The sequence below is a fragment of the Gouania willdenowi genome, chromosome 12 (assembly GCF_900634775.1).
Source record: "Gouania willdenowi chromosome 12, fGouWil2.1, whole genome shotgun sequence".
Taxonomy (NCBI): Eukaryota; Metazoa; Chordata; class Actinopteri; order Blenniiformes; family Gobiesocidae; genus Gouania; species Gouania willdenowi.
Genome location: NC_041055.1, coordinates 8,251,128 through 8,274,646, shown reverse-complemented (window position 1 = coordinate 8,274,646; position 23,519 = coordinate 8,251,128). Strand labels below are relative to the sequence as shown.

The 23,519-nt window shown below is 37.8% G+C and overlaps 1 protein-coding gene across 12 annotated transcripts in view; it reads left to right on the top strand.

The window, feature by feature from the left end:
- Positions 1-17,534, top strand: part of tnca (tenascin Ca) — a 73,875-nt gene extending 56,341 nt beyond the window's left edge. For 6 of the 12 annotated variants that reach the window (XM_028462194.1, XM_028462195.1, XM_028462193.1 and 3 more), the window contains 16 exons: positions 251-529; positions 3,539-3,811; positions 3,909-4,532; positions 5,986-6,297; positions 8,085-8,360; positions 8,533-8,655; positions 8,854-8,997; positions 9,073-9,192; positions 9,266-9,409; positions 10,110-10,240; positions 12,643-12,775; positions 13,014-13,165; positions 13,266-13,362; positions 14,205-14,366; positions 16,554-16,717; positions 16,803-17,534. In XM_028462194.1, coding sequence (XP_028317995.1) covers positions 251-529; positions 3,539-3,811; positions 3,909-4,532; positions 5,986-6,297; positions 8,085-8,360; positions 8,533-8,655; positions 8,854-8,997; positions 9,073-9,192; positions 9,266-9,409; positions 10,110-10,240; positions 12,643-12,775; positions 13,014-13,165; positions 13,266-13,362; positions 14,205-14,366; positions 16,554-16,717; positions 16,803-16,913 — 3,245 coding nt within the window. In that variant the 3' untranslated portion in view covers positions 16,914-17,534. The remainder of the gene's footprint in view (positions 1-250; positions 530-3,538; positions 3,812-3,908; positions 4,533-5,985; positions 6,298-8,084; positions 8,361-8,532; positions 8,656-8,853; positions 8,998-9,072; positions 9,193-9,265; positions 9,410-10,109; positions 10,241-12,642; positions 12,776-13,013; positions 13,166-13,265; positions 13,363-14,204; positions 14,367-16,553; positions 16,718-16,802) is intronic. The other 6 variants (XM_028462197.1, XM_028462204.1, XM_028462202.1 and 3 more) reach the window with 4 other exon arrangements.
- Positions 17,535-23,519: the final 5,985 nt, after the last annotated feature.

The following is a 23,519-nucleotide window of genomic DNA, read 5'->3' as shown; positions in this document are numbered from 1 at the left end:
CTCTATTTTTTTAAAGCTGAGAGGTACTCTCGAAAACATCTATGGCAGAGGCAGAGTTGCTCATTTACAAAGCTGAAAAGATTTCAATATTTCTTTCTTCATTTATAGTGACAATGTTTTTTTTTTTTTTTTTGTTTCTGTGTTTTCTCTGAGTTCTGGTCCTAATACTTTGTCTATTCGAGTTCCATTCTCACAGTCGTGATTTGTCCTCGCATCCATCTGACTCCCGTCTGATCTGTCTGTCTGCCAGAGGAAGCCAGGCGTGTGACGGTGGTGAACCTCACCATCTCGGACGTTACATGGGACGGCTTCACTGCCTCCTGGAGCCCCTCGGCCGGGGACTTTGACAGCTTTGTCATTGAGGTGACAAACCTGGAGGATTTTACCGAGAGCCAGAACCTGACTCTGTCCGGAGATGCTCTGAGCTTGGGCATCTCTGGCCTGAATCCTAACACGGGCTACTTGGTGGGACTGTACGGGATGTATCAGGGCTCCTTTCTAGAGCCTGTGTACACTGAAGCCACCACAGGTACCTCCCACTTACAGCGCTGTGGTCATTTTCCTGTCAAACACTCTTAATAACATCAAGATTTGCTTTTTCAAGATCTTTAAGCACAAACATGCATCGACCAGTCATATAAATATGACCCATGAAAGTCATAGATGTTTGTGGGTCATGTTTTCTCATACAGTCCTTTAAATTGAAGTAGAATTGAATGCTTCTAAAACCAAACACACTTACAAACCTGAAATATGAGTATATGTGGTCATAATGACTGCTCAGTGTTGTTACAGTGCCTGTAAAAAGCATTCACCCTTTGGGTTGTTTTACAATTATTAGCATTTAGAAAGCAATCAGAGACCAGAATTTGAATTTTCTTTATTAGAAATAGAAATATATTTTATTCCAAAGTCAATCATTAATCATTTCATTTTAATTGAGTTTCAGTTCCAAGTTGATGTAGCCTTCAAAGAAATAGCACCAAATCCCAATAGTTTTCATTTTTTAAAAAAGGGAAAATAAATATTCATATTTGTTTATAAAAATAAAAATATTTTTAGATATATGTATATATGTAGTTTTTTCATATGTAAAAAGGGAAAAATTCATTCATACTCGTTTCTTTTGTAAAATAAGAATTGTTGTAAAGTGCCAATACATGTTTTTAAAATGTTGTTTCTATATTGATTAAAATGAAATCAGTTTTTCAATATAGCATAAAAGCATAAAAGTACTATTTTAGAAATAGAAATCTTTCTGTATTTATTTCTGAAACAGAAAATGTTTAACCATTTTTTTATATATATACAATTAGTACAAGAGTATCACAAAATAGCGGCAATAAATACAGAAAAAGTACAGTAAAATAGATATCGTAAGATAAAATCAAATATGATGCCAATGTCAAACAAAAAAAAAACTGTATCTACTGTATTTAAAAGGCTTTCCCCCCTTTTTTCTTTTTGGTAACAAAAGCCTAGATTTGATCAATAAAGTCACAAAAGGGTAAAACAACCAAAAGAATCACCATATTTGATTGACACTGTACATTTCTGTGTGAGGTGGAGTGTACACGTCTCTGCATGAAGCTACACAATGACAGCATCCTGTTTTTCCTTCTTTCTCTACTCATCCGCCACGTGAGCCTCAGACTGCTTCGTCTTAACCTTTCCTCAGCATTTAGCCACTCTTTCTATTCCTCTGTAAGAACGCTGGAACTCAAACCCCATCACAGAACCAAGCACCCCTCCAATTCTCACCCTAAAACATGCATGAAGCCCCGCCCCCCCACCACCTCTTCCCCTGCATTCTGGACACTGATGTGCTGCGATGATTGCAAAAGCGTGACCATTTCATTCCACTCCATCAGCGTGTCATTGATTAACCTTGTGCAGAGTAAGTACTCATGTCCTCTGAGCCGTCAGACTGTGTGAGGTAGATCTGTTGATTCTGAGGTGAATCCTTGTGTCCTTTTACACTGCTTGGTGGTTAAAGCTGCTTGTCAGTAATTAGGTAAAACCTAGTGTACTAACAGTATGGTGCATGGTTGTCTGTGGTCATACAGGCTATGTGGACTAACGCCAGAGCCGTTTCTGGCTATAGGTGGGCTATGCAGTTGCAAACAAGCCCCATCAGCCACTAGGGGGCCCCAAAGATGAGTCCTAGGCCTGATTTGAGGTGAATTCAATTTACTTAATCCCTGATATGCTCGAACATAAATGTAGGATATAAACCACAAAATGACAGAAATATACAAAAAAAACTGACTCCAAAAACACTTAAAAGGACAACAAAAATGCAAAAAATAACAAAACAAGTCAAGTGGCTCCTTAAACACACCAAGCATCAAAAAATACATAGAGGTACTGCAAAAAAAAACAACATAAATACACAAAACACAAATAATGTACATAAAATGACTCCTAAAACATAAAATGACAGCACCAAAAATGTGTACAAAAAATGACAAAATGGCCCTATAGCACACAAAACAACAACAGGAATGCACAAAATGATTCTATTTTTTTATTTTATCTTTTTTAATAGTTATGTAAGAACAACAAAACCCACCAATTGGCTCCAAAACACACACAACAAGATACAAATACACAAAATGACTTCATAAACAAGAACAGAAACACATAAACCTTTTGTTCTTCACTGTATTAATGTTCAGATGAATGAAGGTTAATGATGTGGACCTCAGATCAGACTATCACATTTTTGTGGCCCTGCTGTAATAAAAGTTGCCCATCTCTGATATAGAGGATTGTTCGTTTTATCATATTCAGATTTGTTATCACTTCTCTTGTTGGAATGGCTCAGTTAAGACCTCGTAATGACTGTCGCCCATTTAGCTGGTGGATTAGAGCAATTAATTGACCCTTTAATGGTTTTAGAATCTCTTTGTGTAGTTTGACGCACTGGCGGCTCACAAACACCATCCTTCATGGGGCGCCTGGGAAGTTAGGAATGGCTCTTTTGAATTTCATGCATAGATTGTGGATGTTATAGAGTCTTTAGCTTTGACAGAGCCAGCTGCATGATGCTGTAACATGCTTGAAATCTTCCTCTTTTATTTCACTTTTCCATCATAATTAACAGTCAAACTTACAGGCTGGTGATATTTTTAAGGCTTTTTGAGGATCTCTCATTCGCCTGAGACTGAGATATGTAGACAAGGTTTGAGGTGATGTTTTGCACAAGCCAAGATTCAAACTGAAGGCTTGAAATGATAAATATACTGTTTGTTATACAATATGTATATGATGAGTACAATATGTCATGCAACTTGTTGGACTGAACAAGGGATGTTTTGAAGCTGTTGGTTAACAGCTGTTTGTTGGGAGTGCCAGTAACTGACTTCTCATCATTCTAACCAGCTCTGACTAACATTGTAAAAGTCTGGTGGGGATTTGTGTTAGCATGTATGAAATTAATCAATCTAGCTGTTAGGATTAACCTGGGATTAACCTGTTGGTGGTGGTGGGTGTCCATAATCTTTGTTAAAACTCTAACCCTGGTTTCCTTCTTTAGTGAATCAGCCAGTGGTTGGCACGCTTTTTATCTCTAACGTAACATCCGAAAGCTTTTCCATCCTGTGGAACGGCACTGACGGAGAGTTTGACGGGTTTATCCTGGAGATAATTGATTCTGATTGGCTGATGGAGCCAAAAGAGTTTAACTTTTCCCACCATGTGAACTCCTATGATGTCACGGGGCTCAGGCCCAGCACTGATTACGTAGCCTACCTCTATGGGACGTACAGGGGATCTCGAACAAGCGCTGTCAGTACTGTGGCTCGAACAGGTATTTGGATTTCGACTTACCTCAATCAGGTTTGATGGATTCACATTGTTTTCTTTCGACCAAATGAACATGTACTGTATGTTTCTCCTTCCTGTAGCTGAAGAGCCTGAGTTGTCCAAACTAGTTGTTTCCCAGATTACCTCAGACAGATTCTCTCTGTCATGGCAGACACGAGAGAAAGCCTTTGATCAGTTTGTTGTGGAAGTCAGGGAGTCTGCTGCGCCCTCGCAGGCGATGGGTCGCACTCTGCCTGGAGACGTACTCTCCACTGTTATGACCGGGCTCAGAGCAAGCACAGCCTACAACGTGAAGCTGTATGCTCGCTCAGTAGACGGCCACCACACACGTCCTCTACTCGCAGTAGCTACAACAGGTATCCCTCTGCACGTCCTCACTAACGCTCCATGTAACCATCACACACTTAAAGGCAGTGTTTTCTCCCACTCAGAGGAAGTCCCACAGTTGGGGCCAGTTGCTGCTTCTTCTCCGAGTCCACATGACCTCAGCTTGTCCTGGAGCACTGTGTCGGGCCATTTTGATGGCTTTGTAATCCGGGTCAGTGACCCGGAGCACCAGTCGGACACACTGGAGTTCAGACTGGACGGGGAAGCCCGTAACTTTACGCTCTCTAAGCTAATGGATGACACTGGCTATGATGTTGAACTGTACGGTATTTCTCACGGCCGCCACACTCCCTCAGTGCTAACGCACACTGTCACAGGTACCGAGTTCATCACTTATACTGGATCATCTGAAAACATGCTTTTTCTATTGATTGATTGATTCAAAGCCTTTGATGTTTTTGAGCAAAACTGACATGCATCTTATGAATCTAATATGCTAATTTGAACATTGTTAGCCAAACTATGTCAACAAAGATGAACCTACAATTGTAGCCTTTATTGATTGGGATGTTTGATTAGCTAGCCCGTCGATACATACCCTCAAGGCACTAGCACGTAAAAACAATTGCATAAAAGGTATCGAGGAGGATTTTCCCAAAGTTTAGAAAAGAAACACTCTCTCCACTTTTTGGGAAAAAATGCACATGCGCAACACTCTACCTGCTGCCAAGAGAGAACGCCTATTAGACATGTGCAAGAGAGCGTGCACAAGCCCAGTTTTCCTCGTTCACAGCTCTGTTTTCAAGTTGGTGTTGGCATCGCTCATACAAGCTTATTTTCCAAAAAAAGATTTGCACTTTTCCCACTATGTCAGACTTGCCACCGGTAAGTGAAAAGTACGCATGCACAGCAAGCAAAAACTAGTTAGGGACGAGCATGTATGACAGCCTTACGTAAACATATCACCAGAATGATTGACAATTAGGAGGACCAATAGTCTTGATGATCCACCCGGAATTTGAAGCCAAAATAACATCCTCCACAATACCTTCAAATAACAATTATTGATCTGTAGGGTTTTCAAAGTCAACACAGTAAAGTTCAAATGTGAAATTACTAATGCTTAAGGCTTGAGAATCCAGTTTACAAATATAGTAATTTTGTTGATTTCATGATAAACTGACTCTTTAACAAGTCCAGGAGTTCGTAATATCAGTCTTTTCCTCTTTTCGTCTGTTTCTTCTATCCCTATTCTGTGTGTGAAGGTGAAGCCATCTTCTGTGTGTTGCAAAATACAGCTGTTAATTCTCCTCAAATGAAACCACTTCCTTCAGAAACCTTAAACCCATACTGGCAATGCAGCTTTTACAGCGGTTGACTGTTCTCTTCCGTTTATGTTACTTTTCTCTCTCACTGGCTTGTCTTTGTTCCTCTGTAGAGTGTGAGAAAGTTTTCAAAATGTAATAGGTAAAAAGTATCAGATATTTGTGCAGAAATGTAGTAGTAATGAAGTAAAAGCAAAGAAAAAATACGTGAAACACCGGCTTAAGTACAGTAATGGGGTATTTTGGACCATATTACCAAGCCCTAGCAAAAAGTAACTGTAATGACCACATTGTAAATGTTTTAGGGAAGTTTGTTTGGATGGAACTTGTCTACGATGCTTGTCAGATTTGCGGTGATCTCTTTCGACCACTACAATCAGACATTATTAGATACTTGATAAGAAAATCTTTTCACCACAGAATAATTCTTTGCTTTTGCAATCATTGCACATTTAATCCTTTTAACAGCATTTCGCTCCCCCTCTAATCAACTCCCATGCTCCAGCTCCTTTGCCTAAAGTAGAGAACTTGACCATATCCAACGTCACTCCCTACGGCTTCCGTGTGTCATGGGAGGTGGAGAAGCAACAGCCCCAGCAGGTCGTGTCTGCCCCTTCTAGTGGCGGCTTCATGACTTTTCACATAGTGGTGACAGACTCCGGCTGGCTGCTGGAACCTCAGGAGTTCTCAGTGCCAGGAAACCAAAGTCACCTGGATGTCTCGGGCCTCATCACTGGCATAGGCTATGAGGTCAGGCTGACCGGGGTGTCAGATTCCGGCCTTCTCTCTCGGCCTCTAAGTACAGTGGCTGTGACAGGTACCACTCACAGTGCCTGCAACGCCCTTTAACCTACTAATAGAGATTGCTTTCATTTATATTCCAGCTCCTTTGCACCAACAGGGATCCATATCTACCTCTATGGTTCTGATCTGAAGTTTTACCATCACAACTTGGCACGATATCTTAACATTGTCAACAATTTCCACAGAGGGAAAAGAATCTGTAAGAACTGACGTGTTTTGTCATGATCAGATTGGTAAACTTCAGATCAGTTCTTTATCCAAACACTAACCCATTCAAAACCGCTTTTTTCCAGGACGACTTAAAGACAAGGGTGTCAAACTTAATTTGGTTTGGGGACCACCTGATACACATTTTAAAATTGTTACACAACCAGTGTTTTTTGTTGTTGTTGTTGTTGTTCTGTAACACAAACACATTTATCAGCTATAAAATCTGTAAAAGTTCTCAGTAATCCGGGTTGTATTGATTCTAATACTTTTGTTGAGGCAACTGGACATAAAGATTAACTTGAAAAGGTGTCGCCTCTCAACCAAGATGCTTCTTCCATTCTGAAAGTGACTAGTTGGGAGTCTGGCTTTTATCTGGAGTTGTTTAGCCTGGATTTAAATATTGTGTTTATTAGCTTGATAAATGCCCCCTGGTATCGGTTGATTCAGGTAGTTTGTTGTAGGTTGTTGTGAAGAGATGATGGGATTATAGATAATATAGGTTAGTTTTACCCTACTGATGATGTGTTGTTGCAATAGTAATTGCAACAACACATAGGTTAGTTAAAATGCTTCAACCCATTAGGCAACAATGAGCTTTTTGTCCTCAAAGTTAGTAAGGTGGACAAGCATGAGAGAATGTTAGTTGGTAAAACAAAGCTATCTCAAAATAGCATTCCTTGTGGAGTTTTCCAGCTTGCAGTGGTCAGGGTTATTGGTAGCCAAGGCTCAATAATGAACTGTTGATGATTAACTGGTGCAGGAATGTTTTTATGGACACAAGGAGAGGTTTTGTTGGGTATGCTAAAATGTTGCTGCCACTTTAGATGATACCTATTTATGTCCCTTGGACTTGTTTTGATAGTAAATGAGAAGATAAACAAAGGCCTGATTGATGAAAACACAGATGGACAAACTACTGAAATTGACTTTACAATTAGAGCTATTCAAACAACCATAATACAACTTAATTTACCATTTATCCAATGGTGGTAAGGTGATTCAGCTTTGGGCCCCTGACCAAATGTTTGACACCCTTCACTTACTTCTTTATAAGGGTCATCGTACGACCGTCTGTAGACCATCATGCATTTCTTTTGTTTTCATATTTCAAAGCACGTTTACCTTTCCAAACGTTAAACTGGAAACCGGACAAATTCCAGTTGCTGCATTGTGTTACTGGCTTTTCAGGATGAGTTTTGGATTCAGTTGAAACTGATAAGTATTTGAGAAGCTGGAAAATGTGATATAGGCATGAAATGTCTGCTGATGTTCCTTCTAACCTCTGTTGTTTCCTTTCAATGCACTGAAAGGTGAATCAAGGCTGGCCTCAAAGATGCATCCATTTATTCTTATACAAACATCAACTAAGGATCGCATTTCTGTTGCTTTTCTTGTGTTTGCGACTCTCTTGCACTAATCCAAGCCTCAGCATGGCGAATCAGAAATGGTGGACGACGATGAACAATCGTTTTGTTTGCAACCTGGAATCCCTTTCACCTACACTGACCAACTCTCTGACATCACCTTTTAAAATGTCTTCAACATCCGCTCAAGCTTCCTGCACAGTCAAGTTTCTCCTTGTCTAACCAGAGTCTGAGCCAGAGGTGGAGCATCTCTTTGTCTCGGATGTCACCACCAACTCTTTCCGCCTGTCGTGGGCAGTCAATGACGACGACCTGTTTGACAGATTTGTCATCAAAGTCAGAGACAGCAAAAGACTCCAACTCCCTCAGGAGATCAGCGTCCACGGCAACGAGAGGACTACGGTTATAACCGGACTCATGGGTGGCACAGAGTATGAAATCGAGCTTTACGGGGTCTCACTCGAGCAACGCTCCCAACCTGTTACTGCTGTTGTTCAGACAGGTACTACAACCTCTGGGTAACCTTCCTCCGCCTCCCGATGCAGGATGGCAAACTTTTGCTCTGTCTCTCATAAGAAAAAAGATTTTTCCAACTTTGATGTGAAGGTTTCCTTCTTCCTCGGTCATTCTTTGATCCCATTGATAAGTTCTTCATTCTGTTTGCTCACTGTCAGGCCTGAGCCATCTCAGAGGACTTCACTTCTCTGAAGTCACAGACTCATCGGCCGTGGTTCATTGGTCCATGCCTCGCTCTCCTGTGGATACCTATCGTGTCACCTATGTGCCATTTGAAGGAGGTAAATCCATTGCATGTTTTAACAATTAAGACAATTCTCACCTGTACTTGAAACATCGTCAAGAAACCTTGTTTTTTGTACAATATCTGAAGAATAATCCATGGGACGTTGAATTAAATATTCATTAAAGTCCAGTGAGTGAGGACAACTTTAGTTGTTGAAAGGAACTTGAATGATAAATCTTCTTCCTCCTGTCAGGAAGCTCAATGACCCTGACTGTGGATGGCAGTGTGCTTGAGGCTCTGCTGCCCAACATGAATCCTGGAAAGACGTACAGAGTGACAGTGAGTGCTGTGAAGGGCCTAGAGGAAAGTGAGCCCAGCACAGAGACCGTCACCACAGGTTTGTCTTTTTCTACCATGCATGGAATCTTTTTTCTAAACCTTTTTTAACAATCTTTTCACTTGTGTCCTCTAGCTTTGGACAGACCACGCGATCTGACTGCAGTTAATGTCACCGACACCTCGGCCTGTTTACTGTGGCAGCCGTCTGTGGCCATCGTTGATGGCTACATCATCACCTACAGCGCTGACTCAGGTGACGTGGATGAAAATGTTCATTTTTGGTACATAACTTTTCCCTGACAGGCTGATGTGGTTTGGGCGTGCAGTGCCACCGGTGGTGGAGCATGTGTCGGGGAACACAGTGGAGTTTGAGATGCATTCTTTGGTTCCTGCCACTCTTTACATGGTTGGAGTTCACGCTATAAAAGACGCTCAGAAGAGTGAAAATGCTGTCACTGAATTCTCCACGGGTAAGCACATTAATCATAATTTTTCCAACATCTCGTCATGGTTATCACTATATTCATACTTTTTGATCCTTAATATAGCTAAAAAAAATATGAATGTTTTTATTGTTAGATTTGCCTGTTTGTCTTGAATTGCTCAAAAATGCCACAGTTTGACTTTTGTTTGGTTGACTGTTTACATTCGGATGCACATGGGAGCAATTTATGTTAATGCGAAATATTCAATATATTTTGTTACAATGTTTGTCTACATGTATTATGGAAAATATGAATAAATCCATAATTTCATCTATCAATTTAAATGCATGTGATCACATTGTTAAAATATTTTTTAATTCATAAGTAGCAGCCATTCCTGTCATAATTTTATATATCTGATATATGGCTATCATATGAAGTATATACAATGTATTTTCAAAATTAAATTTTTTTTAAACATGAGTATTATTTTCCTTCTTGATTATTTATCTGACCCAATTTGTGTTGCCAAATATATATATATATATATATATATATATATTTCAAATGATTAATAATTCAAATTAGCCCTCAAATCAAAACATATATTTATTCATTGTTAATATATATTCATATAGTGCCAATGTCAATCCAGGGATTCAACAGAAGGTTGGTTTTAATATTCATATTTTGATGAATGAACAGTCATAACCAGATTTTCTTATTAATGTAATTGTTGTTGCAGATGTGGATCCTCCGCGAGATTTGTCTGTGGTTAACATCCAAACTGACAGCGCCACCCTCACCTGGAAACCGCCTCAGGCTGCCGTCACTGGTTACACACTCACTTTCTCCTCCGCTGATGGCAACATCAGGGTAAACCTGCAGATTTTATCCTTGGAAAAGTGTAATTTTGATTATTTTCGGAGGTAGAGATTAAAATAAATGTAAGAGATGCGCCATTCTCCTGATGATTGTGTAAGATATGTATATACAGTATAACTTCAAAAGGCTCTGCTCACTCATCCAAAACAGTCGAAGATAAGTACACGATGTTTCTATGATTGTGCTATAAGAGTAGTAAAGTCTTTCTTTGGGAACAAAAATGTGTTCAAGTACAACCATTAAAACAAACTAATAACGAGATAAAAAAAAAAAACAAATGCTTATGTTGTAGTTTAAGAGAAATCACACACTGGGAAAAAAAGAGAAAAACATTTGTAGGCTGAAGGTATTAAAGCTGTGGGAAGTATTTCCCTCTAAAGCGAATGCTTTGATTTAACAGAAAACAATTATGTTGAGTGTTAGGTGTAGATGTGTCAGGCCAACATTATGTATTCTTCATGCATAGATTACATTATGTACATAATTGTAACATTTGTTTGACTGGGAGTTCTTGGAACTTGAGTGTGTGTTATTTAATGTTAACAAGTAGTTCAATAGTGAATGAAATCAATTAAAATGACATTAATAGTTTGTGCTAATTTAAAGTTATCTATTCATCCACATCTATAAATGCTTCTACTAGCATTCAGGGTCACATTGAGTGTAAGGCGGTTATGTTTATGAAAACATTGGTCAATATAACATGAGGTCATAATTATTTTTACATTCAAATTGTTGCCTTTAAAATAACAGCCAAAAAGTACATTTTAAAAAGACAAAGTGGGCAGCTGTTTTATTTTGGAAACTCAAAATTTAAACCTAAAGTTCAATTTAAAATAGATATACAACTAAATCAATAAATTATAAGTTATCAGTCTGTGGCTGTGTTTGAAATTGCATACAATATACTACTCATACTAAGTTAGATGTCAAAATGTGTACGTAGTGCGTTCACATTAGATAGTTTGAAAAGATTGAGCATGCACTATGCTAGAAATACTTTTTTAAATTTTTTAAAGTGTGCATGGCGGACACACAAGTCATTCTCAACCGCCCCATGATCCATTACGAGCGGAATGTAAAATTGTCCTGGGTCTGGTGTCACGGACTGAGTTTACCTCCATACTGAAATTGTTTTTCAATCTCAGTATGTGACTACTACGTAATGAGATGTACCCGTGCTGGAATTGCCATGTGTAATGTCATACAGAGATTGCTGTAGTGATTTTAAAAAAAATTGCTTAAAACATTACATCAGTCGACCAATGATAAAAAAAAAAAAATAATATGATTGTCATGATCAGATTGCTAATTTATATGAATACAACATTATATTGTTGCAAAGTTACATTAGGTTAACTGTTATTTATTGCAATGTATATTATCATCATGTTTTTTTTGGAAAATAAATGATTCCTTTTGGTATTGAGTTTTATTATAATCATGTTTTATTGAGAATAAACTATTTCTATTTGTATTGAGATTGCTGTATGAGAGACTATTACTTTACTCAAGTTGTTGACTGAGATAGTCACTCAGTCAACGCGGCGGAACTAGCAAAAATTCATTTTTCGGTATGCTCATAATCAATCTCAGTACAATTTAAACTCAGTCCGTGACACTGGCTTCAAGCTAAAAATCAAATATCCCCTTTTCAAAATAAAAGCATCTCTCCTTGTCTTCCATTAGTTTTAACACTTTTGTAAATAGTGCTCTTGCATTGAAGTTAGCTAAACATTTTGTCAGTAGCACAATGGATGGTCTTACGTGAGTTTTATGCATCAAATGACCACATGTTGATATTCTACTTGGTCACTTTCTCGCTTAAAATGCTTTCAGAACTTTCAAAGGTGGAGAATCCACAGAGATATTTAGCCTCATTGTTCTTCAGGTTTTTGTCGTTGTAGGTTTGAAATGCATCTTGGGAAACTTGGAAGTATACTTCAGAGGGAACGGTCAACATACTAATCATCCTAATCATACTTTTAGTATATAGTAGACAGTATATACTCATTGAGTTTGTAGTGTTTAGTATGGATTGTGCCATTTCGAACACAGCCTGTATGAAATGAAAGCTACCTGCTACACGGCTCAAACTTTAAAAATATTTCAGCATTTTTTAACACCTATTACAGTATTTCTTAGTTTATCCCGAGCAGTCACATCAGGTTACTTTATTATTACAGTCTGTGAGTCAAAAAAGGGAAAATAGCTCAAGGCTGGAATTTATTAGAAACTCAGTCTGATTGGAAAAACAGTGTTGGCAGGACTTTATAATGCACGATCCACACAGGCACTGGGATTCAAGACCCCACAAGTAATAAAAGCAGAGTGGTGATACTAATGTGTGCAGCTGCAGTGATATGAGGACTGTTCTTTGGTTGTGGGTGCAGGAGGTGGTGTTGAGTCCGACTGCGTCCTCCTACAGCATGACTCAGCTCACCGGCTCCACAGACTACAACGTACGGCTGCGGACCAACGTCGGAGCACAAAGAAGTCGGCACATAGCGATCGACTTCTCCACCAGTAAGAGAAGCTCTACTTAATGCGTCTATCATTCCAATAAGCTGTGACGTAAAAGTCCAGATGCTTCTTTTTTTTTAACTTTGTCTGAGCAGGAAAACCTGTTTATTTTCAACTTTGGAAGTCTCTTCATCTAATCTTAGAGAACAATGAAGCCTTTATAATCCACTGTGGAGGAGTTACAGTATGTCCTCTCAGCTGCTGCATACTGTATATGATGCTCCTTACATGTGTTTTATAGTTGGACAACTGTTCAGACGTGCCAGGGACTGCGCTCAGATTTTACTGAACGGAGATACGACCTCTGGGCTTTATACCGTTTATGTGGGAGGAGATGATGGCCAGCCCGTCCAGGTTTACTGCGACATGACCACGGATGGTGGCGGATGGCTGGTGAGAGAACAATCCCAATAGAATCCAGTTAAATACCAGTGCACACCTGTTTGCTGACGCACAGCTGCACGTGAGGCCGTAACGATCAAATCCTCCTCAGGTTTTCCTCAGGCGCCAGAACGGAAGGCTGGAGTTCTTCAGGAACTGGAAGAACTACACCGCAGGCTTCGGAAACTTGAACGACGAGTTCTGGTTGGGTGAGAACTATTTTTTTATTACAAACTTTCTTTCCCTATGGAAGCTTGTTTCCGCCACTAAAAAAAATGAATAAAAATCACCACTGCAAGTCATTATTATGAGTTTGAAAAGTCATAATTATGAGATACAAACTGAGTATTTGCTGCAGTTTCCGGACACTCACTGTTACCATTCTTAATTACACTTTGAATAATCATTCATTCAAAACACATATTTTGGCTGTATATTCAGTTCTTAGATATAATCACATGGTACATAGTGTAGAAAATAGTGGAAGTACATAAATACGTCTTTATTGCAAAAACAATTTTGTCACACTTTTGTATTGTTTCTTTGCAACTTTACATGTTTTCATAATTATGGCTTTCTTTATCACAACTATGATGTTCTTTCTTGTAATTATGAATTTATATATCATAATTATCACTTTCTATCTCCTAATTATGACTTTCTTTCTCATAATTATGAATTAATATATATATATATATATATATTTACATCTTATAATTTATTATGAGATATAAATTATGAATTTATATCTCATAATTATGACTTTCTATCATAATTATGAAATAATATATTTAGATAAATATTTATATCTTATAATTTATTATATATTACTATCAATGTATATCTCATAAATTATGAATTTATATCTCATAATTATGACTTCCTTTCTCATAATTATGACTTTCCTTCTCATATATATGAAAGATATATATTTATATCTTATAATTTATTATATGTTATTAGCAATTTATATCTCAGAAATATGACTTTCTTTCTCATTATTATGACTTTCTATCTCATAATTATGACTTTTAACTAAATGTGTTTTCAGGCCTCTCCAACCTGCACAAAATCACGTCTGCGGCCCATTATGAGCTGCGAGTGGACCTACGGGACAGCGGGGAGGCGGCCTACGCTCAGTATGACAAGTTTACGATTGCAGAGCCTAGAACGCGCTATAAACTCTACATCGGAGCATACAGTGGAACAGCAGGTATGACAGGAATAGTGTTCCCCGTCTGTAATATTATCTATAAATGGCTCCTTGTTGTGATGCCTACATTTTCTGTCCAACTGCATTTCTTTCAGCTCAAAAAAGCTTTGAATTCATAAAAACAAACCATATATTTAGTACCTTAGTGCCTAGGTTCCCGAAGTGGGGTATGCAAATTGTCATAGGGGGTACGTGGATAAAAGTTTAAAAACAGTGTGACAACGTTGGAAATTAGAATACGAATAGAGCAGCAGTCAGGAGCCTCCATGCATTGCCACACATTGGCCTATGTAAGTACAGTATACCCTGTAGTGGTGAGGAAATTCATTTCATGGTCAGTCGTCCTGCTCTCACATTGATTTACGTGAATCTCATTGATTGATTTACACCTGTCACTAGCTGGGTTTCCATCATAGATTTTCGCAAAATGAAAGCGACATTTCTAAATCTCGACAAAGTATTATTGCGCTTTGAACATGTTTCCATTGAACGTTGTTTTGGGCTGGAGTCACATAACTCCCGTGAAATCTCATCCCGCAAGATTTTGCTGCAGAAAGCCGTACGCAGATCCTCCTTATAACACTGCGTATTCCTTTGTTGTTTCACGTGTAATGTGGCACTAAGTATAATGCTAAGAAATGTCCCGGTCTTCTCTTCTGTTTACACGTACCGCACCATGTTTATTCGAGCAGGTACTTCACGTGATGTGACCATGTACGTCATGTTCTGTGACGTGTAATTGCGTAAAAACTGTTTCCATAGCACTTTTGTGACACATTTCAATATCAAAATGCCTGTAATTCCTCCTTATTAAAGCGTAAAATATTTTGAGCGATATTTGCGTGTTTTTTTAAATATACCAGTTTTTACTGCGCTATTTAGACTTTGCTACACAGCTACTGACTGTCGCTCATTCTATCATGTGTGACTAACCGAAGTTTGAAAGTGTCAGCGGTTTGTGCTTTTCATAGCCCCAAATGAATCAACACTGCTATTTCCTGGTACGGCAGAGACACTGAACAAGTCTCACTCCTGTGCTGTAAAAGGCAGGAGGAGGCCACACCCTTTTCTGAAGGCTCACGGCTGCTCTGCCTCTGTTTATTTGTTTACGCAAAAAGGCAGATTGCTACGCTGCCTTTGGACGTATCTGTGTGATGCTATATGCTATACGTACTTTCACAGTGCATTAGTGAATTGATACAGCATGGTCACTGTACGTTCTCTAGCTAGCAGGTGGGATTATAACACTACAGGAGGGATGACAGTGCAAGAGACGATAAAGTAATGTTCATAACTCTCAGACCAACACTTGAGTTACCAGACCTTCAGCAAAGAAAAGGTCAGAAAATTGTTCATATTTTCTACAGTGAATGGAACAAAAGGAAGGATTGGCTTTGTGGATGCTCCTCACTGAGGCTGTTCTGAGTTGTTGTTGTCATTTTCTCCATGTTTCTGTGTTTCCAACACAAACAACGGATGCGCTGCCGTGTCATGAGATATATTTTTTTGCGAGAATATGGAGGTTATATTGAATAATTGTTGACTCATGTTTATTTAATGGTGTTTTACAATCTTTATTTTGTTAGATTAACACTTGCCAGCAGAAACATGTGAAATTGTCATTGGTGTCAACATTGGTGGTCTCGATTTGCAACGTCCTGCCTACCCAACCCTAGTGCTCATGGCACGTCACTGAAGCAAAGTTACTGGACCTGACAGAGCAGCTACATTAAATTAGGGGACACAAATAACATTAAGTTTTAAAGTTCATTAAACAGCATTTTTATTTGTTTTACATTATTGAATGTTTGTGCAGGAGACAGAGAAGTCCACCTGCCTCCAATTTAATGTCATCAATTGTCATTTTGTGCTTCTGTGCACTCACCGCGCCACAGTGAACACGCAAAATGTTCATTTAAATAGGGTGGTCTCAATCACGTCTGCACGTGCACCAATTTGTGCTGCAATCTTAGTGAATTCCCCACAGCAGGTGAAGAAATAGCGCCACCAAAGGATTTAGGGACCTTAGGACCTATTAGTGAATCCACCCCATAGACTACCAATTTTTGCCTTTAGCTTTTCACAATAAGAGTTTTTGATATGGTCCACACCAGGGATCCTTAAACTTTAGCTGACAGTTTTTTCAGTGCAGGAAATAAAGTGGATTGATGTTGTTTCATCCATCAGGTGACTCCATGACGTACCACCAGGGCCGACCTTTCTCCACCTACGACAACGACAACGATATCGCCGTGACAAACTGCGCTTTGTCCTACAAAGGAGCCTTCTGGTATAAAAACTGTCACCGGGTAAACCTGATGGGAAAGTATGGCGACACCAGCCACAGTAAGGTGTGTGCCCTCTACCTTAACATCACCCTCCGATCCAATGAATTCTGTGTATTGACTAGTTTGTGGTTCTACTTTTTGTTCAAAGGGGATCAACTGGTTCCACTGGAAAGGCCACGAACACTCAATCCAGTTTGCGGAGATGAAGATCAGGCCGGCGGATTTCAGAAACTTTGAGAGCCAAAACAAGCACTCATAGACTCCTCCCATTTCCGTCCTCATCATCTTCCACTTCTGCACATTTTTGCATCCCTTTATTTTGAAATCATAAAACAAAGAAACACACAAACCAAGACAATCACACTGAACCAAACTGTGAGAAATTCACCATGTTACATCACAGCAAAACAAAGGTCTCCCCTGATTGGTCATTAATGACGTCGTTGTTGTGTTTCTGTCCCACTTTGATACTAGTGTTTGTGTAATTTGTTGTTTTGGTGATAGAGAAAAAAGAGAACAACAAGGATTTTTTTTTATTGTTTGTTTGTTTGTTTGTTTGTTTTGTGAATTGACCCGCTTTTAACTTTGTATTCACCTTTTAAATTTGTGCAAAAAAACCAACCACTAAATTGTAAAATGTCAAAGGCACATAGTCACACCTTTTTTTTTTACACCCATGATTCTGTTATATTTTCCAATTTTAAATACAATTATTGACACAAAGAGCCTGAAACGCCAACCTGGAGCAGTCATTTTACTGCACGGCCACTTGGAAATGGGATCAAATTCATGTTTAAAACAACTTTTAAAAGAAGAGAGAAAGAAAGAAAGTTATCTGTCATTTGGTAACCTTCGACAAATAAAACGTTAGTTTGTTAAACCTATGCTTTGCTCCATTTTTCTCAGTGAATTCAGTTTTTTTTGTTTTTTGTTTGTTTGTTGGAATGCATTTATCAGTCTCTCCAGAAGGGGGCAGTGTTTACTTTCCTCTGCAGTGCTGTGACTCACCTGAGGACTTCCTGTAGTTGTGCAACAGTAGTTGGTGTGTTTTCATAATATTACTCATTCAGTTTGGATGCTAAATAGATACAACACTTTAAGCTATTTTTAAAAGTAGCTTATCTATTCTCATAATCACTGGAGACTTGCAAAAGCACACATTGGTTTCCATAGATTATAATAATTAAATCAGAATTCCTTTATTAATCCCAGGGGGAAATTGCTGAATTAGTGATAAACTCAAGGCCAAATGTGCCCCACCAGAGAAAGCAATTTTGCCCGTTGGAGGATTTTGATCAAAGTAAAGGTGACTGAGCTCGTTCCCTCTAAACTAGGGCTTGGAGGTATAGAAAGACAATATAAGTCTTTTCACACTCGTACTGGTTCAGTTCTTCTGCATAACGTCAAAGGTCAAGAGGTATAAACTCGTCATGGCTGACGGTATAGGAAGCGAGTCTGACAGTGATTTTGATTATTTTTGCCGTTGGAGCGTTGATTCCTTCAAATATTTTTTGCGCAAGCGTGGCATCAGTCTGTAAACATGAATCTGCTGATCAGTGATGTTTCACTTATTCAGAATCAGAAAATACTTTATTCAAATAAACGACCAATTAACAAATCCCATGAAGTTTACAGAGTATACGAATTAATCAATTTTATTTGCCAAAATAAGTAAATGAAGGTTGTTTTGGCAAATGTTTGGGTCCTGGCTACACTGCTTAGGCTCCATAAAGTTTTCTATGTACATTGCACTGGTATGATACAGTACGAAACATGGTCAGATTCAAGTGGTTAGAAATAGGCGATACACTATATTCTGTTCTTCTCTGTGTATTTTCACCATCTCATAGTACCACTACCATTAATTTATGTTTATTTATAATTTTTATATATTTATTCACACATTCAGCTAACTATAGATTATGCCAGGCACATTCGATTTTGCGACGACTCGTTCATTAAAAACTAATCGAAAATCGGGCTCCGAGTGTCGATGCGTACACATCCATAGATTATACCTGCCAAATTTCAGCCTGATCCATTTACGAATAACAGAGGAGTAGAAATTTTAACTAAACTAGTGTAAAAAAAACAACAAGAACAAAGCGAGTGGCGTTTTGAGTCCGGTAACCCGGCCTAATAAAAGTGCAAATGTTCATTAAAACTTTTTCTTTGAAAGTGAGTAACTGCAGTCTGAGTGTTGCGATTGCAATATATTGGAATGTCAGATAGATTAGGCCTACCTTTATCGTACAAAAAAAGGAACTGAAAATCTCAGCACATAGCACAAACAGTGTCGTGTTTACATTGTCATACCTTTTGACCTATGACCCCCGCACTTCCAGAGTGTGAAAAGGCTTATTGATATAACTTAATTTCAAATCTTATTTTGCTTTAAAATGATCACATTATTTACAGTTGATCATTATTTGGAGATGTTGAACCATCAGATGTGTGCAGTAATAGATTTTATTGTTTGGGATAAAATATTTTGTGCTGAGGAGTCATCAGCATTTTATTGCTAGCTACATTTACTTCACCTGCCTTAAATGTAAAAATTTTGTCGCCTGAAGAATCCCAGACAAACTAACACTAACCCTGTCAGCTAGCTTAACGTAGCACTTGGGCTCATTAAATCAAAACGAACATTTATCCATTGTGAAGCTATCCCCGTCAGCTAGCTTAGCGTAGCACTTGGGCTCATTAAATCAAAACTAACATTAGTCTATTGAGAAGCTAACCCCATCAGCTAGCTAAGTGTAGCACTTGGGCTTATTAAATAAAAACTATCATTGTTCAGTTTAGAAGCTATATCCATCAGCTAGCTTAGTGTAGCACTTGGGCTCATTAAATCAAAACTAACATTAGTCTATTGGGAAGCTAACCCCATCAGCTAGCTTAGCGTAGCACTTGGGCTCATTAAATCAAAACTAACATTAGTCTATTGAGAAGCTAACCCCATCAGCTAGCTTAGTGTAGCACTTGGGCTTATTAAATCAAAACTAACATCAGTCCATTGAGAAGGCAGAGCTAACCCCGTCAGCTAGCTTAGGTTAGCACTTGGGCTCATTAAATCAAAACTGACATTAATCCATTGAGAAGTTAACCCTGTCAGCTAGCTTAGCGTAGCACTTCAGCTTATGAACTAACATTAGTCTATTGAGAAGCTAAACCCATCAGCTAGCTTAGCATTAGAAAAATAGAACAATCTAAACTCCAAGCTAACATTTTTAGTAGTTGTTTTTTTCCGGTGGTATAATGGTAAGTTTACTGATATTTCTGACTCTTGAATCACGTTACTTTTTGCCTCTTAAATCCAGTTGTCTCAGATTGAGCTAAGTCACTTAGCCATGATTCTGAATTCGCAACACTGTGCTGCTATGCTGCTTACTTTTTTTTTTTTTTTTTCTAACAACTGTCATATTTGTGCATGCCTCCTCGCCCACAATATTTTATTCAATATTATGCACAAAGCCTCCTAAATGTTGAACTGGAAGTAATATTTCCAAAGTTAAAATAGTGCTAGCATTTCCTGACTCACATGTGCTGTCTGTTACGAGAGAAAAACTACAATGTTAATATTTTGCAACTGCTATAAATAAAAGTGGCAGTGTGGCCTTTTTAAGCAGTGCCTTTATAACAGAATAGTTTTGTGGTAAAACTTTGAGGGGGAAAATATGATCACGGTTCATATTGTTTAACCAGCTTTAATTCAAACTCAGAAACTTTTGAAGGATGCATCCAGGATACATCCAACATGTTTCCAAACCTCTGCATTTAAATTGTTCTATTTATTTTATTGGTCAACATCTGGCATCTTTAACTCAGTGTTTTTCAACCTTGGTGTCGTGCCCCATGTGAAGTCACCTGAAATGTGTAGTAATAATAAAATGTAAAACAAATGACTGATTACAATTGTTTTTTTTATATTATAAATGTTTTTAAATGTATTTGTTTTATTTACTTTGCACAGTAAAAAAAACATGATTCAATGATTTTTATTTGTCATCATGAACATCTACATAATGAAATAACATTCCCAAGTTCCCTGTTAAGCCCCTAAAGATTAAATAATAATAGTGTAAAGAATAAAAATAGAAAAAAAGTAATATGAATATATCATGTACAAAATATTACAAATATACAATGATATATAAAAACTAGTGACAATATCACAGAAATGGATGCAGGAAGAGGCAGAAATCTCAAAGAGCTTAAATAATAATAATAATTTTTCAAATTAAAACACCACACATTCTCTAACAACCGTATACTATGCTTTCACTTTTTCCAATTATAATTCTAGTTCAAATAAAAAGCAATATGAAAATATCTGAGCTGGCACATACTGTCACTTTGTATTTGTAACACAATACAGTATAACAAACATGATCAAAAAACTAATTTTTGAGAAAGAAAGCCAGAAATCTGTGATATAAAAATTAGGTCACGACAAGAAAAAGGTTGGGGTTTAACGTATTGCGCTGATATTGCAGGTGTCTTAAATACAGCTACATTGATTATTTGTGGTGCAAAACAGACTTCTAAGATTGAGTGTAGTTTATTTAAATTTCAAATCAACTTTCTGTGAATTTGGCAACATTCATGATTGGTTTCTGAAGCTTCCAATCTTGTGACTTTTTCTGTGAAAACTCGACCAGCTCAATATGAACCCAGAGTGTAGTTCAAAACCGAGCGTTATCTTTCCTATTTTGTAAGGTTGGACCCTGTGGACTTAGTGAGTTTATAGGAATTGGGTTGTTTTTTTTCCCAGTAAAATTGACCTCGAACAAGTGCAGACTTCGATATTTAAAGATTTGTCAACTTTAGTCAGAAATAAAGTGGGTAGTATGAGTTATCTGTTTGAAGCAAAGTTCAGTTTTGGGATGAAACTGTCCCTCGCTAACAGATGAACTCTTTTACCTCATTGTCTTTGTTTGTGGTATTTCTCACCTCACTGTGTCCATGCATGATGTTGTCCTGTCTGTCCAAAGCTGTGATTATCAGTCCTTCCTTTTTGATGTTTGGCCAGTTCTACCTGAGGGTTTTCCCGCTTGAAGCATCTCTCTGTGCTCGCAGTATTTCCAGTTCCTTTGAAAACGAGGTGTTGACGACTCTCGGTATCCACTGGCACAGAGCAGACAGTTTTCCATGTGATGTTTAATATTTGGAAATAACTTCTGACATGGAGTTCCTTGGAGGCACGCACACAGATCTGATTTCAGCCAGAGATGTTTCTAAATAAGGGCTCTAATGTTTCAGTATCCATTTGAGCGCTTAGGTCACACCTTTCCAGACATCCTAATCATCAATGCTCCGCTTGTGTCAACTCCTTTACTTTACCTCAAATAGAGTGCCAAATACGCCAGATTAATCTGATTATTTATTTATTTTTATCTTTAAACATTTATTTTTTTTTATTATTATTATTTATTACACATTTATCTAATGGCACTTAAATGCATTTCTGGCATATACTGGGCATTGTCTCGGTGGGCTGTCGACCTGAAGTGGGCCGGTCCGATCCACTACGTTTTTTTTTGACGAGTGAGTGGAGGCACATTTTTGTCACGTTTGCCAAAAATGGTCCAAAAGTGGCAAAAACATGGCAAGAAAAAAGTGTAAAGTGACTAATATGAGCCAAAAGCAGTCACGAGTGGCCAACAAATGGCCAAATAAAGAGGAACCAGGTGTTTTGTAAAGTCAAAGGGTTGATTAAATGGGCAAAATGTGATAAACAATAGTGAAAAAGGACAAAAAATGTGCAACAAAAAGAGAAAAAATGTAGGGGGAAAAGGAATAATGTGGTATTTATAGCTTATTTGGATAAGAAGCAGCCCAAAAAAAATAAAGAAAGAACAAAAATTGGATAAAAGTGTCAAAAAGTGGTGGTTTTTCTAAACAAAATTAGCAGAACGTTCATAAAAATAGTTTTCCAATTACGATAAGCTGGTATACTGTAGATTTAAGGTTTAAATCTGCTGCCTGCGTTTAAAAAAAAGAAATGTACTAACCACATTTGTGTTTTTTGTTACTCTTAAACTAGGGATGTAACAATTCACTCAATTCCCGATACGATTCGATTCACGATACCGGGTTCACCATACGATTCTCTCACGATTTATTTTTACAAAATGAGACTGTAGACAAATGATGACTGAAAAATGTTCATTTTTTTCTTCGAAAAAAATAAAATAAATTGTACTATTTTCTTTTTTCTTTCATTGTCAAAAGAATCTCTTGACAAACTGCAAAACAATGCAATTAATTTAAAAATAAATCCTGAATGAAATAAATAAAGAAATAGTCCAAATGAAGAAGAAGCCTATTCATTTAAATTCTGGTTCAACAGTAAACTATGCAAAACTGCATAATAGTTCCTTTTCTTTTTAAAAGTGCAACTGAAAATTTATTTTGTGCCTTAACAATTGGACTTTAAAACAAATCCCATATCAAAGAAATAATATAAATAAACAAACTATGACTTTCATTCTCTCTCTTGTTTCTCCCTTTCCTCTCTGAGCCCCTCTTACATTAGATTTCATATGTTCTTTCTTTCTCACTTCTTTCATTTTGTCTTGGGGAAGCCAAAATGCTTCTACACTTCTGATTTAAAACACGGTGGTGCATCCTGAATTTCAAATTCTAAATAAATAGCGCCCTTTGCTGTAAAATTTAAAAAAATAAAATATTATTTTTTCTTTTTTTTAAAGTACTGCAATTCAATGTCAGAGTATCGATGTGAACCGTGACACCTTTGAATTGATTTTTAACTGCCTCACGATTAATATTTACATTCCTACTTAAAACCAATCTGTTTGAAAGGGAGTTCCTGCAGGTGATACAGACAATGTTTTTCACATTC